This window comes from Hyperolius riggenbachi, chromosome 4 (genome assembly GCF_040937935.1).
Source record: "Hyperolius riggenbachi isolate aHypRig1 chromosome 4, aHypRig1.pri, whole genome shotgun sequence".
In the NCBI taxonomy this organism is placed as follows: domain Eukaryota; kingdom Metazoa; phylum Chordata; class Amphibia; order Anura; family Hyperoliidae; genus Hyperolius; species Hyperolius riggenbachi.
In genome coordinates this window covers 138830399-138847038 of record NC_090649.1, presented here as the reverse complement: position 1 = coordinate 138847038, position 16640 = coordinate 138830399, and the positions used below count along the sequence as shown (strand labels likewise).

At 41.0% G+C, this 16640-nt stretch overlaps 1 protein-coding gene across 1 annotated transcript in view; it reads left to right on the top strand.

Annotated features, from left to right (window-relative positions):
* The window catches only part of SLC25A36 (solute carrier family 25 member 36), a 77380-nt gene extending 61040 nt beyond the window's left edge, over window positions 1-16340 (top strand). The window contains exons 5-7 of the mRNA XM_068280736.1: window positions 8467-8533; window positions 11325-11611; window positions 15015-16340. Coding sequence (XP_068136837.1) covers window positions 8467-8533; window positions 11325-11611; window positions 15015-15208 — 548 coding nt within the window. The 3' untranslated portion in view covers window positions 15209-16340. The remainder of the gene's footprint in view (window positions 1-8466; window positions 8534-11324; window positions 11612-15014) is intronic.
* Window positions 16341-16640: the final 300 nt, after the last annotated feature.

Here is a 16640-nt window from a genome sequence, read left to right as displayed (position 1 = left end):
AAGCTCAAAATCGGCAAACTCCGTAAAGAGGCGGTGGGGCACGTAGCAGGGCTCCTCCCCCACATGTGCCTCCACTCACCAATCAAAGCCTACATCGTCCGCAGAGACTGACGTTGCTAGGAGACCAGTGATGCAGGAACTGCACTGCCCGGAACGTTCCCAGCCATGCAATCCCTCAACCATATTCATAAGTCACACCCCTGTCCTATACGGTAGGCAATAAAAATCTGAAGAGATGGGACTAGTCCACTAGCGACTGGAACATGGGAGAGAAGGAATTAATAGTGCATTTTAATCTAGGAAAAATGTACTTCTAGTACAGATGTATTTTAAAGGTTACAATTTTTCATGATGGTGGTCCTTTAACATGTAATATGATTGTGTCCAGTTAGTACACAGGTGTTTCTCTTCATCCTAATATCTTGGGATAGTGATAATTTTAGGTTTGTGTTCCTCCAGCCTGGCTTCTTGCTAATAACTAATCCACCTGCTTGTGCCATGCAGCTTCCAGCTAGGGTCACTGATGATGTCTTCATGGCTTCAATACTGCCAGACAAAACGAAATGCTGCCTATCCAGACTGATCAAAGCGTGTCTAATTGACTTCCACGCTGAGACAGTGCAGCAATCAGCATCTGAGTGAGGAATTTGCATGAACAGATTTTCAGATTTTAAACACTAACCAGCATGGAGAGTTTTCACATGACCTTGCTTGTTACAGAGTGTCCTGTCCTTAGATATGAATGACAAACCCGTGGAATTGTACAAGCCTCTGTAACTGGCCCCACTCCACATTTATAGTAACCAAAAAAGCAAATGTCAGGCAAAAATCTTGTAACTTCAAAGTTTGCTAGGAATTTCCAGAGTTTGTGGTTCAGTATTTACAATGGTTTTCCAGGATAATGTTAATTCTTGTAAAAGTTTCTCACCTATCTGTATAATACACTATGTATACTTCCTATTGTAGCTTCCAGTATTCAGTAAGTTTAGAAACCTAGGATTTTTTTCTATATTGTTACGGCGTATAGAAAAACTCAGACAAGCATGTGATCAGTTTCATTGGCTGACAAATGTGTAAACACTTGTACACACGTTGGGAAACTGTCACCCGGCTGGGATAGGCATAGCGCATAGCACTCTCACCTTGCAGCGCTGGGTTTACGGTTGGCATCCCAGCCAGGGTAGCCAAGGAGTTTGTATGTTCTCACACCGTGTCTGTGTGGGTTTCCTCTGGGCACTCTGGTTTCCTCCCACATCTCAAAGATAAGTTAAGTGACTTGACCCTACATTGGCCCTAGACTAGGATGGACATATGACTATAGTAGGGACTAGATTGTGGGCTCCTCTGAAGGGGGACCGTTAGTGACACGACGGTATACTCTGAAAAGCACTGCTGAAGATGTCAAGGCTCTATAAATCCTAAATAATAATCCCTTGAGCAAAAGTTTGAGGCCCAGTGCAATACAGCCTCCAGGCTAGCACCACGTCTGTTACTATGGTGGTGAGAGAAGGGACTACAAGAGGCACATAACAGAATGGTTTCCGTTGGATGGGGTGAGTGGGAGAACAATGAAGGTGCTCAGTGCTCCCTATACTGCTGCAGTTCACCTGAAGAAGCAGCTCTAGGTTGTGAAATGCGTTGTCATTTGTGCTTTTACTTGGCTGTGAAGAAACATTTAAAAAAAAATCTATACTTTTCTCTACCTGAAGGTAAGCCAACACTAGCCTTCCTTTTTAAGCATATTTGAATTACTTTTCTCCATTTTGTTGTTTTAATAAATTCAGGGGCCTTTCCAGATCTTTAGGTGATATCAGAAGGTGTTCATACACATTAGTTGCTCTCCTGAGGCGGTCTTAATCTAGAGTGTGTACACAGCTTTTCAGATTTGTGGTTAACTCCTACTTTAGCAGTGGCTGCATTGTGTACTGGTTAAAGGAAACCTAAAGCAAGTTGTGCTGCCCCATGATATACTTACCCGGGGCTTCATTCAGCCCCTTGAAGCTGTCATGTCCCAGCATCTCCGCCCGCAGCCGCCGGCCTGGGGTCCCCGCCGGTGCAGAGGTCATCCTTACTGCGCCTGCGTGAAGCGCCGCTGTCAGTCAAGTCCACGTTGTCCGCAGTGTATTGCGCAGGTGCAGAACTACTGTGCCTGTGCAGTACGCTGCAGACAACGTGGACTTGATTGACAGCTGCGGAGGGGCAGTAGAGGAGGTTGGTATCGTGGGGCAGCACAATTTCCTTTATGCTTTCTTTAAGGGCTCTGCCTCTGACACAGCATATACCAGGGTTTGAATCTCCGCTCTTCCTCTTGATTAAGCCAGTACCTATTCAGTAGGAGACATTGGGCAAGACTCCCTAACACTGCTACTGCCTATAGAGCGTGTCCTAGTGGCTGCAGCCCTAGCACCTTGAGTCCACCAGGAGAAAAGCGCAATATTTTGTCTGTTCATGATGATGTCCAGCAAATCTGAGTCTTGCAAATTTGTCGGCTTATTTAAACTGATCACATGCTTTTGTTTGGAGTTTTTACTTGTCTGTACTACAACTCCAGTGTATATCGTTTAGTTGTTTAGTAATTCCTTGCCTTTAAACCTGTGGGGTGGGTAAGCCACAAACTCTAGTTTAGTTTAAAGCTAGATCTACACGGAGCGATCCGGCGGCTCGATTAGCCGCCGTATTGCCTCTTCCGCATCCCCGCACGTACCCGCCGCGTCCCCGCTCGATTCGATACCCGCTCGTCCCCGCTTATCTTCCGCTCGATTCCCCGCTATTGCCCGCTCGCGGGGAAACGAGCGGCGGCGAGATCGGACCTGTCGGATCTTATCAACCGAGCCGCATCAGCGACTCGATTGATAAGTAACATTGTGCGGTGTAGACTAGGCAAACAGCCTCATCTACACATGTAGATGAGGCGGCGATGTGGCTTATCAATCGAACCGCAGATGCGACTCGATTGATAAGATCCGACAGGTTGGATCTTGCCACCGCCGATTCCCTGCTCGTTCCCCATGAGGGGACAATGGCAAGGAATCGAGCGGAAGATAAGCGGCGGGGACGAGGGCGGATCGAATCCGGCGAGCGGAGACGCGGAAGAGGCGATTCGGGGGCTAATCGAGCCGCCGGGTCGCCTTGTGTAGATGAGGCTTTAAACCCAATCATTTAGCACAGAGTTCCCCAACCCTGTCCTCAAGCCCCACCAACAGTACATGTTTTGCAGAAAACCACACACAATCACAGGTGAGGTAATTAGTGCCTCAGCAGAGCTGATTAACTACCTCTGTGGATTTCCACAAAACATGCACTGTTGGTGAGCCTTGAGGACAGGGTTGGGGAAAACTGATTTAGCAGATCTAATCTGGTGCATAGAAATGTCTGGTGCATAAAGATGTCCAGTCTAGTGAAATCATGGAAGACTTATGGAACTCTCACCCCATCTCAGAGATTCAACCGTATTTAATGCACTAGGGTCAAGGTGATATGACACATAATCTTATTATTACATGCATCCTACATTTAAAAAAAGAAGAAAAAAAGACTCCATTATTTATGAAAATTAAAAAGACAAACCGCCATAAATTCCTTGTTAAGACTGATGCCGTTGGGTGAGGTTCCCAGGGAGGAAACCAGGTGTTTCACATGAATGGAGATATCTGCTAGGAATGGAGGTTAGTACATTAACTTATCCTGGAAAACCTACATGATTTACAACAGACCAATGGATGATTCTTTAGTGGCTAGAATGAACATAACTCTGTATACATTATAGTTAAAATGTACAATATGGTAAGTATTCTTTAAAGTATAGACATATGTTTTTTTTTATTTAAGATGTAACGTTTTTAGCATGTTTTGTCACATGTACAGTAAAGAGAACTAGTCACACTTGAAGGCTATGAGATGATAATGTTACATTTCATAAACGATCTTCCTTATTTTTATTATGGTATTTATGTAACCCCTCTTATTATGAATATACTTTTTTTATAATTTTTTTATTTTTAATATTTAAATCTATTTTTATTATTTTTAGCACTCATCTCTATTTTGTTTTTCACTTGTAAATTATTGGTTTTTATTTTGTGAAATCCTTTCCGTGGGTTTCTTTGGTACGCAATGTTGTGGACCACTGCTTGTTGTTGCGATACAGAAAAGCCTGTGTCTATTTTAGGCGTTTACTGTACATTTCCACTGTGAAAGGCGCGAGATTGTGTCATCTCATGCTCGCCTCCTGCAGGTCTCGTCCTGCTGAAATATGGACTAAGTTATACCTCGTGAGTACTTGACCCGGCTTCTCTCTGCAGCTAAAAGCGTAAGAACCGCACATTGGATTTGTAATTACCTTTTTTTTATGGGGAACAAGCCAGGAGTGTTGTACTGTACTCTGCTGTGTTAGGAAATATAGACTTTTTTTTCTCCCTTGTAAATTCTCTTTAGACATGTGGACTTCGATGTGTGTTGTGCACGTGTAGAGTGCGTGAATGTGTACAAATCTCTCCATCTGCTCATAGCATGTTCTTGTTTGTCTGCATAGACGCACTGTCCCTTCATTTCTTCATGAAAGTGTAATATGTTTGACTGTTATTCTGTAGCACTTACATGAATTAACAGGACTATATTTTAACATCGCTGTTCTCATTTAAAAGCTTTATGGTTTGTGCCCACGTGAAGATGTATAGATTTTTTTTTTATTCTTGCTTCTTAATATATACTGCTTTAAATTGTAAGGTTCTTTTATATAGCATTGTACATCTTCATGAGATACAAATAGAATTTATTTTAGGCCATTGATATGATACAGCAGGTCAGCATCACCTCAAGTTAGGACAGAAGTGAGGTGCTAAAAGGGGTGTAACCAACAGAATGGCAAAGTCAGTTCACACACTTAAAGCGGAACTGAAGATATGCTAAAAAGTGTTTCACTTACCTGGGACTTCACCAGCCCCCTGCAGCCAACCTGTGCCCACAACGTTTCCATTTGATCCTCTGTTCTCCTGCTGTTGCTCACTTTCACTTTATGCAGTCTGTGTCCACTGCACCTGTGCTGCCCTGACCGTGCGCATACTCGTACATACTTCCATCGCCGGGAGAGTGCTGTGCAGACGCGGTAGAGATTTTCTCGTACTGCCCTGCCGCAGGGAGCTCCTGGCCACAGAAACGTGTACGAGGATACACGTAGCCAGGACCGCGCGGGCTCAGTGGACATCGACTTAGAAGTCTGCTTCCACTGCGTGAAGTGAAAGTGAGCCGCATCGGGGTAACGGATGATCGCATGGTAACGGCGTGAGCACAGGGGGCTGGCAGAAGCCCTAGTGAAACTCCATTTTTTTTTTTTTTTTTTTTTTTTTTTTTTTTTAGCATATCTTCAGTTCCACTTTAAATGTCCTAACTTGAGGCAAAGTGCCTGGATATGTTTTTTTTTTTTTCTTCCTTTTGAATGGGACTTCTTTGACCATAGTACTTAGCTTTGTAATCTGATGGGCCAGTCTCAAAATGAGCAATGCACTCCCATTCCCATCCTCTTGAGTCTGCTCTCCTCTGTATAAGATCAGTGGTTTGCAGTAGCGGGGTGAGGTTAGCTACAGGTGTTTCTCTTGTATTCCTGTGAGGTCCCGTTTTCTCCACACCCATGGAATCTCATTCGGGCCGAGTCAGACTGGGTAAAAGATTTTTAATCTGTTTAATGTTGGAGGGTGGATGAGTCGCACAATACGAATTATCAAATTGCTGTGAAAAAGTTTCACATTTTTCAAAATAATTGGTAAATCTTGTTTGAAAAAGTCAATTTGGATTGCTGTCAACTATTTTGATAGTAATTGCTTTGTATGTTGCAAGTTCTTGCATGATTACAGTTCCTTTTAGTACTAATAATGCCAACCAGCAATAACTGGCTGACCGGTTTCCTACAAGTAGGTCAGGCATAGTGGCGTTGTCAGTCAGCCTGCCAGCTTGTAACTTTTATCTAGGTAATATTTGTGTACTCTGGGCACAGGCCACTGAACACTCCGCCAAGTCCACATAGCAAGCATATTATCTCTGTCTCGTGTCACAGAGCAAAGTCATTGTGCAACTTTCAGGCCTTTAATGATCAGAAAATCTAGTTAAACAAATTTTGATGGAAATAAACATAATGTTGAAAACTCATAAAATGTGTTAGTTTGAGGTCCTTAATTCAGCTGTTCTATCAGAATGCTTTCCTCAAAGGTGTCTTCCCCATGTTAAATTAGCATTTTGATCGCCTGAATTTTCCTGCCAGCCTGTTTTACAATATTGGCATGTGCTGCTAAATTAATGTAAAGTGATCTACATCCACTAGATTTTCATTGGCCTGATTGTTTGTGATTGCTCCTAATGAAGATCTAGTGAACATTAAAGATGTTATCGTCAGCCTCCCTTGCAGAGATCCACCATGCTAGTTACAACTTGTCCAATCACGGTTAAGACTACCACTGTATGTTGCACTAGGAAATTTGCTGTTGACAGTCATTCAAGTGAGGAAAGTCACTCGCCCTCACTCTCTCTGCAACTCCCAGATTTGGTACACTTCTGACATCTCATCTGTTACAAACTATTAGATTTAATCTTTCTGTGCCTTGTATACTGCTTTCTGTCCAAAAAAAGGCCAAAGCACACATCCGGATTCACTGATGTACAATACAATCCAGCTTGCAGACAGCTGTTTCAGGCTTGAAGTAAACCCAATGTGGGGGTCATATTTGCTTACCTGAGGCTTCTTCAAGCTCTTTGCAGTCTATAAGGTCCCCTGCTGTTCTTCCAATCCTCTCCAGTGTGCCCCTGTTCTCTGAAAGTTTTCCCTCTCGCTGTGTAGCTCCTCAGTTGTGATTCCGTGAGCGGAAGCATTCTGAACATGCATAATTTAAGTCTTCGTGAACTGCGCATGTGCAGAAAGCTCCCAGCTACAGGAGCATGATCAAGGAAGAGTGGATGGGACTGCTCTTCTATCACGCTCCTGTAGACTGTGCAGTTGCCCTGGCCAGAGTTATGGTTGTGGCTCTCTGAGGAAGCAGCGGCACACTGGATTGGAAGCACAGCAAGGGATCTTATAGAGGGGGGGGGGGGGATGGAAGAAACCTTAGGTAAGTACATCTGATTTATCCCCCCCCCCCCCCCCCCTTGGCTCGGGTATCCTTTAAGTTGGCCTCCATTAGTGCAAGGCATGGAGTGACATGGCCATATTTACTTACATTAGCATCTAACTGGGCAAAATCATCTGGCTTGCTGTACCTTTTCATGTATAGTTTGAATGAGTGTAAGTGTGTGTATGCATGTACATGGGATGAATGAGACGGGTCTACCCAACACATTTCTTGCCATATGATCTTTCTTCCTTTCTTCAAGCACTGCATGCAACAGACCATGTTCTACATAGAGCTGAACATATACACTATAACAACCCATTTCCAGAAGTAACTACATCCAAGTCATCCTCTCTGACATCCCTCTTTTATTTTTAATTTTTTTTATTCATTTGTAGATCTCTGTGCAGAAGAGGGAAAGCATGAGTGATTGTAGCTTGTAGGACTCACGTTTTGGGGGAGTAATTATCTAGTGTTGAAATGTTTCCCCAATTTAGAACCTGTCATTAGACTTTAGTTTTGCTTTTAGCATGTTTCCATTGCTACTCAGTAATTTATCTAAATTAAACGTAATCTTAAATATCTTAGTATCGAAAACTGTATTATATTTCCACTTTTTACTGCCGTATGTAGCATTGGCTTTATGTAATATACACACGTTCAGTAGAGCATTATGTACTGCATGTAATGTATTGCGTTTCGCTCTACTCATTGTACGTAAGACTTTACGCATGTTCTGCTTACTGCAGTTTAGTGCATACACCCCATTAAAACATAAAGAGCGCAAGCAGTATTTTAATGCATAGAGCTGTGTATGAACTAGAACATTAAAGTCCAGCTTCAATTTAGTTACAAATTAATATAAAGGGCAGTAAAAAAATAACATAACCCATTATTTCATTAAAGCCAGTCCTGCACTTTTGAATTGCGTAGGACTTTTTGGTAAATACTGGTAAATTTTGTCATGAAAAACCTAAATACCCCTTATACTTATAATTGTACAGTATTATAAAAATGCATACTGTTCACAAAGTCCATTTATTTTGATGCCCTGCTTCAGAATATCAGCTTAGCCAGAAACCTGCATAAAGGTGGAATTACCTTTTTATGGAGGATATATTCACGGTTTTGTGTAGCACACAGTAGATGTACCCTGGTTTTGCTAGCTGTTGTGGTGTGGCATGCATTATTATAGGGGTGGTTGGGTTGTTCTTGGGCTTAACAGCTTAATATTAGCTCTGTTAGATTCCAGCTAAATTTTAACCATTACATACACCATAGTTTCTCCAACCGTATAATTCTCATGATCCTCATTACATTTTATTTGTTTGCTTTTTCTATGTAATAAGTTTTGGAACTTTCTTAACTTTAGGTTTCACTGCGATAACAGCCACTAATCCCATCTGGCTGATTAAAACTCGACTACAGCTGGATGCCAGGTAAGACTAAATTATTAAAATTCCTCTACATACGCTTTAAATCTGTCCTAAAGTGGAGCATTTCAGTTTGGGTGAAAATCTGTGGTTTTAGGACGTTTGAAAAAATGGAAGAAAAATTTCTAAACACTGAAATATCCACCTGGGGTTGTCCATTATGTTTTGAGCTGGGGTTAGGAAATTCCTGTCTGCCTAGTCTTGGGATGTGTACACATGCACATTACGACAGTCACATGCAGGGATCAGAACTTGATCCCTCTGGTGACAGTTTGAGGACTGATACTGTACAAACATGTCGCTAGCCTATAGGCTAGCGCTGCATTCTGTTTTAGAGGAGGAGAGCGAGTTGGACATGGCATCTGACCCACTACAGAGCGGGAAGGGTAAGAAGAAGAATGGACTTGGCCAAATGATCTGGCAATCTGGATCTCTGAGACCCATCGAACAAACAACCACGTTTTAAGGCGGTATATATACATACATACATACATACATACATACATACATACATACATACATACATACATACATACATTTGTAAAGCGCTTTTCTCCAATAGGACTCAAAGTGCATAGTTGTGCCTCAGATCAATACAGGGTTGCAGGCTGGACTGTGTTACAGAGGAGTTAGGCAGGTGTTCATAAATATATTTAGTATGTTGGTTCTGAGGTAGTTGACCACTGCAGGACCACGCTTAGTATTAAAAAGTCCTGTTTGCCCCTGCTAATGTCACCGCCATGTGCATGCGTGTGTGCTTCCACAGCGCGTATCTTCTGAGACTGACACATTTTTGTGAACGGGAACATGTGTTCCCTGGGCCAAGCAAAGTGCTTTTAAGGGAAAGATCATGGCTTCAACAAGAAACCAATTATCTTTCCTGTAATAACACTTCCTGTGTGCTTTGAAGTCTGTTTAGAGCACACAGAATAGTTTGTGGGGACATCTAGTGTTAAAAATAAATACACTTTTTACACTACATTTCACACTATATAAATTAAACTGTCTTTCCCCTCTCCTGCTCCCATAATTACCAAAATAAAATACTTGTTTAACCACTTTGCAACCCTTGCTACGCTTATCTACTCCCCACAGAACTTCACCTAGAGCTCAGGGGAGTAGATAGGCGTACTTGTGGTCAACAGTGTGCTGTATGCCCAATAAGCTATCTGATTATGTATATAGGGTATCATTTTAACCGTGACAAGTGAGAGAATAGATTTTGTGGTGTTTGACAACTGAGGGCTAAGTCATGTGATTTTTTTTTTTTTTTTTTTTTTTTTTTTTACTGGAAAACTGAATGAAAAGCAATAAAACTGTTATTTTCATATACTCTATACCCCCAAATAAAACAAAAAACAAAAGTGACAGCATTGAGAATACATAAATAGTTACCCTAGGGACTTGGCTTTTAAAATATGTATGCCATGAGAGTGAATTACTGCTAATCATGACGATAAGGGCTTTTAATTACTGATAGAGTACAATGAGAAAATAAAAAACACTTTATTCCCAACGAATATATTATCACCATACATTGTACTAGAAACATTATTTAAATGTTGAGATAACCAGGACAAATTAGCAAATACAATGTGTGGGTTTTACCTACGGTAACATTGTTTATTTGAAAACTATAGTGGATGGAAATGGAAAAATAGTGTATTTTTACTTTTTTTTTTTCTTATTTTTACCTTTAAAATGCACAGATAATAACATCATTACTAAAAGCAAATATCACCCTCACAAAGCATAATTTGTGGCAAAAAAAACAAGATATAGATCATTTACATCTGATGAGTAGCAATAAAGTTATTGGTGAATGAATGGGAGGAGCGCTGAGATGTGAAAATTGCTCTGGTTTTTAAGCAAAAAACCCTGTGGTGCTGAAGTGGTTAAATAAAAAAAAAAAGTGACATTTAAAAAAAAAATATGTAAATGGTTACATTGGGGACTTAAGTTTTTCATTATGTATGTCATGAGGGTATATTACTGTTTTGGCAGATAAGGGCTTGTAATTATTATTCTGGTACAAAAATAACTGGGGCAAATACAATTTTGTGGGTTTTCTTTACAGTAGCATTGTTCAATTTTAAACTACAGGGGATAAAACTGGAGAAATATTGTATTTTTAGTGTTTTTTTTTTCCTTGTTTTCCCTTTTAAAATGAATAGAATGTAAAGTAATTACTGAAAACAAATACCACCCCCAAAAAGTCTAATTAGTGGTGAAAAAAACAAGTTATAGATCATTTTGGTGTGATAAGTAGTTATGAAGTTATTAGTGAATAAAAGGGAGAAGTGCTGACAGATGGAAATCACTCTAGTCCGTAAGGGTAAAAACCACTTAGTGGTAAAGTGGTTAAAGACACAAGTGCAAGCAAGATCTCAAAATCTGTAATGACTACAGAAGGCCATGCCACACAGTTAGTTCATGGTGACCCAGGACCATTAGGGTTTTCCAAAGTACTAAAATGAATCTAAATACCTTGCTTAACAAAAAAAATTATGGCAAATATGAATTTTCTTTCTTAAAACTGATAGCTTATGAAGTTATTTTACATTTTTGTGAGCAAGAATCAACGCCCATGATGCATCACTTCTAAATATGTAAATTGTTCTTTTATGTCCCCGATAGCCAGACACATCCTGGAGTGCCTGTAGTCAATGTATCACTGGTTGGTGCCCACCTAAACAAATTTTACATCATCTTGGGATTTGTTATTGTAGTGCCGTTATTCTATTGCAAGCAGTAGGAAAGTTGCAGTTTCTCAGTAAATCCTACTTCTGTTTTCCAGAAACCGAGGTGAAAGGCGAATGAGCGCTTTTGAATGCGTCAGCAGAGTGTACAGAACTGATGGAGTAAAAGGATTTTACAGGGGCATGTCTGCCTCCTACGCCGGCATCTCTGAAACTGTTATCCACTTTGTTATTTATGAAAGTATTAAACGCAAACTGCTGGAATATAAGACTGCTAAATCCGCCTTGGATGATGAGACAACCAAGGAGGCTTCTGACTTTGTTGGACTCATGTTGGCAGCAGCAACCTCCAAGACATGTGCCACGTCTATAGCATACCCACATGGTAATCTATATGAGTGTGTGCGCTCGCATGTGTGTATTTTCTAGTTTGCCGTTCTGACAGTCCATAGCAGGGATGTACACCTCCAATCATCAAGGGCCAAGGTCCTCACACTTTTTTTTTTTTTTTTTTTTTTTTTTTTTTTTTTTTTACACAGCTCAAATGAATAGATGGGTCTAAATCAGGAAAGTAAAACACATTTCCCCATTTCTCTGTCTATCCTAAACACTGGCATGGATATGGCTCTGAAGGACTGGAGTTGGATATCCCTGGTCTACAGAGTGGGTGGGTTTGGTCATGGCTATATATGCTAAAATGAGTACAGCTTAAAGGGAACCTTAACTGAACGGGAGGTAAAGAGTTTCACTTACCTGGGGCTATTACCAGCCCCCTGCAGCAGTCCTGTGCCCTCAGAGACACTCTGGAATTCTCCGGTCCCCTGCTGTCACTTAGCAGTCCTGTGCCCTCGGAGCCACTCTGGAATTCTCGCTGTTGCGGACCGCAACACGTACAAAAATACGCGTTGCCGCATTCCGCACGCGTAGGTATGCGGCAACGCGTATTTTTGTACGCGTTGCAGTAGGGAATGCGTCCAATAATACGCATGGCGGCCGGCCGACTGGTGAGTCGTCAAAAACGAAACTAAGTGACAGCGGGGGACCGGAGAATTCCAGAGTGGCTCCGAGGGCACAGGAGTGCTGCAGGGGGCTGGTAATAGCCCCAGGTAAGTGAAACTCTTTACCCCCCGTTCAGTTAAGGTTCCCTTTAATGATCACTAGCCGCTGTGGCAGTAGATGAAGGTTGAACTTCATTCCTGAGTTAGCAGAAGGCTTGTTATTGGTCAGAGCAGTCACCAGAAAATGAAATGCACTTCCTCCACTTCTCCTCTTACTACTACTCCTCTAATGCTAGCAAGATTAATGCTTATATTAAGAGCCCTAGATGCAAAGCAAATAGATTTATATAAGTATTGGTAAAAACCAGGGCTGTGGAGTCGGTCCAAAAATCCACCGACTCCGACTCCTCAGTTTAGGATTCCTCCGACTCCACGACTCCGACTCCTCTAATTTGCATATTACAATTTTGTTGATTAAAAGTATGTAACATGAAATTCGTCTCTTAACTGCCAACGCTTAGGAATTTTACAAGACAACTGAAGTGAGAAGGATATGTAGACTACTATATTTATTCCCTTTAGACTAAAACTAGTCCTTGGTAAGAGTACTTGTAAAAGGTACAGGCCAGAACAAAGAACATCTATCAGGCCTTAGGCAATGTAAGTGTGGGTACATGTAAGAATGATGTGCAGGTACTCTGCAGGGGAATGAGGAGATTGTAAACAGACAACACCTCTGTGTTCAATGTGCACAGCATTCTCAGTGGATTCCCTGCAGCTCTGTGGGGAGTGCATATGTAGAGTATAGTACTACTGTGTAACAAAGTAAACCTGAGACAGATGAAATTAAAGTTTTATACATACCTGGGGCTTCCTCCAGCCGCCTTCAGGATAATCAGTCCCTCGTTGTCCTCCTCCACCACCTGGATCTTCTGCTATGAGTCCAGGTACTTGAGCCAGTCAGGCGTAGTGCGCATGCACACACTCCGCCGCCAGGAGCATACTACACCTGTGCAGCAGTATTGCGCAGGTGCAGAATGTTCCTGGCCGTGGGAGCGGCATGCGGCCGGACAGCGCTGACTGGCTGAATTACCAGGACTCATAGCAGAAGATCCGGGTGGTGGAGGACAGTGAGCGACTGATTAGCCTGAAGGGGGCTGGAGGAAGCCCCAGGTATGTATAAAACTTTACTTTTCATCCGTCTCAGTTACCCTTTAATTTGTAGTCACCAAACCAAAATTTTAATAACATATCAAATTATTTGATTTCATCAGCAAAGGGAGTGCGTACATTTGCATAAATCAGCATCAATGCAGAATTATTTCCATCTCGTTGACCATCTCTATTAGTGACACAGCTACACATCAGGCTTTATTCTTACAGCATAGATGTTATTTAGTATATATAAGAGGTTCCTGTGTACACATCATATATACAGTCACAATCAGATATGTATATCTGTCCTTAAAAATACAGGGACTGCTTTTTTTGAAGCAGCACAAGTAACTAATTTTGATTGGTTTATTTCATTTTTGTGGACTAAGCACAGCTATTACTGTATATATACTGTGTATATATACATTATTTTTCATGACTATTATCTGAGAAATAAAACATTTTATCATATTTTCTATTTTAATTACAGTTACAAATTCATTAGGAGTCGGAGTCGGTGCATTTTTTCCCGACTCCGACTCCAGGCACCCAAAATTCCCCGACTCCACGACTCTGACTCCACAGCCCTGGTAAAAACGCTCATTGGGTCCTGTTTTTGGCACCTATTCATAAGGACATCCTGGATTTGGAGTGAGTGCAGAGGACTGGGTCAATAAGGGACATGGAAGTCCTCTGTCAAGTTCACACAGCAGCTGAAATAAACTTACCCTTATTATAAATTTTACCCTTGGTAAAGGGAAATTAAGAGGGCATATGATCACCATGTAAAGAAATTTATAAATGTCCCTTACAGATAATTAAGTTGTACACACAATGTCAATGCACGACATAAGGACACACTTCTCTGTTGGAGGAAAAAGGGGTTTACTTACAAAAAAGAAACAAACCCTGGTACTGTCCTGCGTGTCAATATTTTGTTGCCATTCAAGAGTAGCCATAATGTGCAAAGGATGCATGGGGCACTGTACGGATCATACTTTTGAACAGCAATAAAATATTGACAAGCTGGGTTTTCTTCTGTTTTCATCACAGAGCACACAATAGTAAGAGTTAATTGACCAGGGACACATTATTAGTGTAGCTGCCAACATTATATACTATAATGCTACTAATTCCTTTGGCCACTAGGGTTTGCTGATGGGTAATAAAAAAATGCCTTTTCAGAACAGAATGCGTCTCCTAGCAGTGACCTCTAGTGGCTGGAGCAAGCAGGAACTGACATGCACCATGACATCTATGGGCCTCTCACGATTAAACTTCATTATTTCTCATTGTACTCAGTTGTATAGTGTTGTGGACTAGTGTACACTAGTTTTTGCCATCAGTCTCCATGCAGTACAAATGTACCAGAAAAACTATAGAATGACAAACCGATGTTAGGCACCAGCGTACCCTAGTACCGTCTTCAGCTATGTTTATTTTGAAAAGGATGTTTCTATGGTATGTTTAGGCTGCATTATAACAGTGAATGAAACTGTAAACTTGTTTTGATGGTAGAATCAAAAAATGTTAGCAGAATTATTCTCAAACTAACTTTTATTGGCCTGTATCATTGTTAAGTGATTTTATTTACCTTAAGTGTTCACTTATTTTTCCACTCTCTTGTTTTTGCAGAGGTTGTGCGGACAAGGCTACGTGAAGAAGGCACAAAATACAGGTCTTTCTTCCAGACCCTGTCTACACTGGTGAGAGAAGAAGGCTATGCTTCCTTGTACCGTGGCCTGACAACGCACTTGGTTAGACAGATCCCAAACACAGCGATAATGATGTCAACCTATGAAGTGGTTGTCTATTTGTTAAATGGATAGCAGTCCAGTGTATTTTTTTTTTCTTTTTGTGAAGAAGATGGGTGACCAAAGAATAGAAAGTGGACCAGGGAGCACTGAAACAAAACAACAAAGTCAACAGAGTGGTGATGTCCGGCTGAAGAGTACTTCATCTCCTTCATGGAGAGTAGGGACCACCGCTGCTGAATGTGCTCCAGCTGCCTTCATTGTGTGTGTGGTCTTTGGCCACTCATGAGATAGAATTGAGAGGTATCAGTATGGGGAACATTTATTCATTTCAAAATTACCATTATCCTCTTAAATGGTTTGGTCTATTAGGCTGCTAAAAGCTTGCACTGGAGGGAAAATGCAAACTTGAGCTATTATGTTTTACAGTATGCAGAAGAATTCCACCTCCTCAATGTACTCTGCATACTGTAAAACCTGCGGTGTACCCAGCTACCTAGCACATCATGTTCCCTACATATCCCTATCTGCTTTTTTTTTTTTTTTTCTCTGGCTGAACTTGAAATGTATGTAGACAGATCTCATCTTTGATGTGTGTTATGTCAACAGGCACTTGGACAAAATACTTTTTGGGTTTTTGTTTTTTAAAGAAAAAAGAAATCTGCTCCGTCTGTGCTTCTCCTCTCCCATGACCAAAGTGAGGCCATCTTGATTCTTCAAGTTGTGTAATTGATCGAATTATCTTTGGCACCAAATACTTTTTAAACCTAGAATTTCACCTATACCACCATAAGCACTTATGGTCACGTTCTGCTTTCCATTTCTTGACTAGCATATACTGTGAAATTTTACTAATGGAGGTGGGCGTGACTCTGCATAGCCTTTTCTTAGCATTCTGGTATAGGTTTGCACCTTCGGTTACATTCAAACGCACAAGTGACAGAGTTGGAACTTCTATGGGCAGGTGAGCATTTGGTGCTCTAGATAATAACCCCTCATGTAATTTGCAGGGGTTTAAGATAGTTGGTTTTCAATGTGGTAGAATCCTCTTTAATCAAAGTATCCTACATAGCCACTCCATTAAAGTACTTTAAAATACACTTTGCCCATGCATTCAAGAGCCTCTGTTTTGTAGTGAAGTATAAATATGTATGAGTCAAATGTGCTTTCCTATAAAAAAGAAAATCTTATTAAATATTTAATGTAGTGTGTTTGTTTTTGTCTTGGTTTTCTCCTCTGTTAGTGGGTCCTGGTTTTCCATTGCACATCTCTCTTCAAAACTACATCTGTCTATGGGATCCATTGTGAGCTTTCGCCACATTAAAGGACTATAAAAAAAAAAAAATTGTTGAACTTAAAATGCATACATGTAAGATGTAAAATGTGTTATAACTTTTTTTTTTTTTTTCCTATGTCGCTGTCACTTAAAGTAGGTAGCAAACATTTGACAAATCAAACAGATTTGAATTAGTCCATCTCCTCGTGGAGGTTTCTCAGTGGTTTTGTT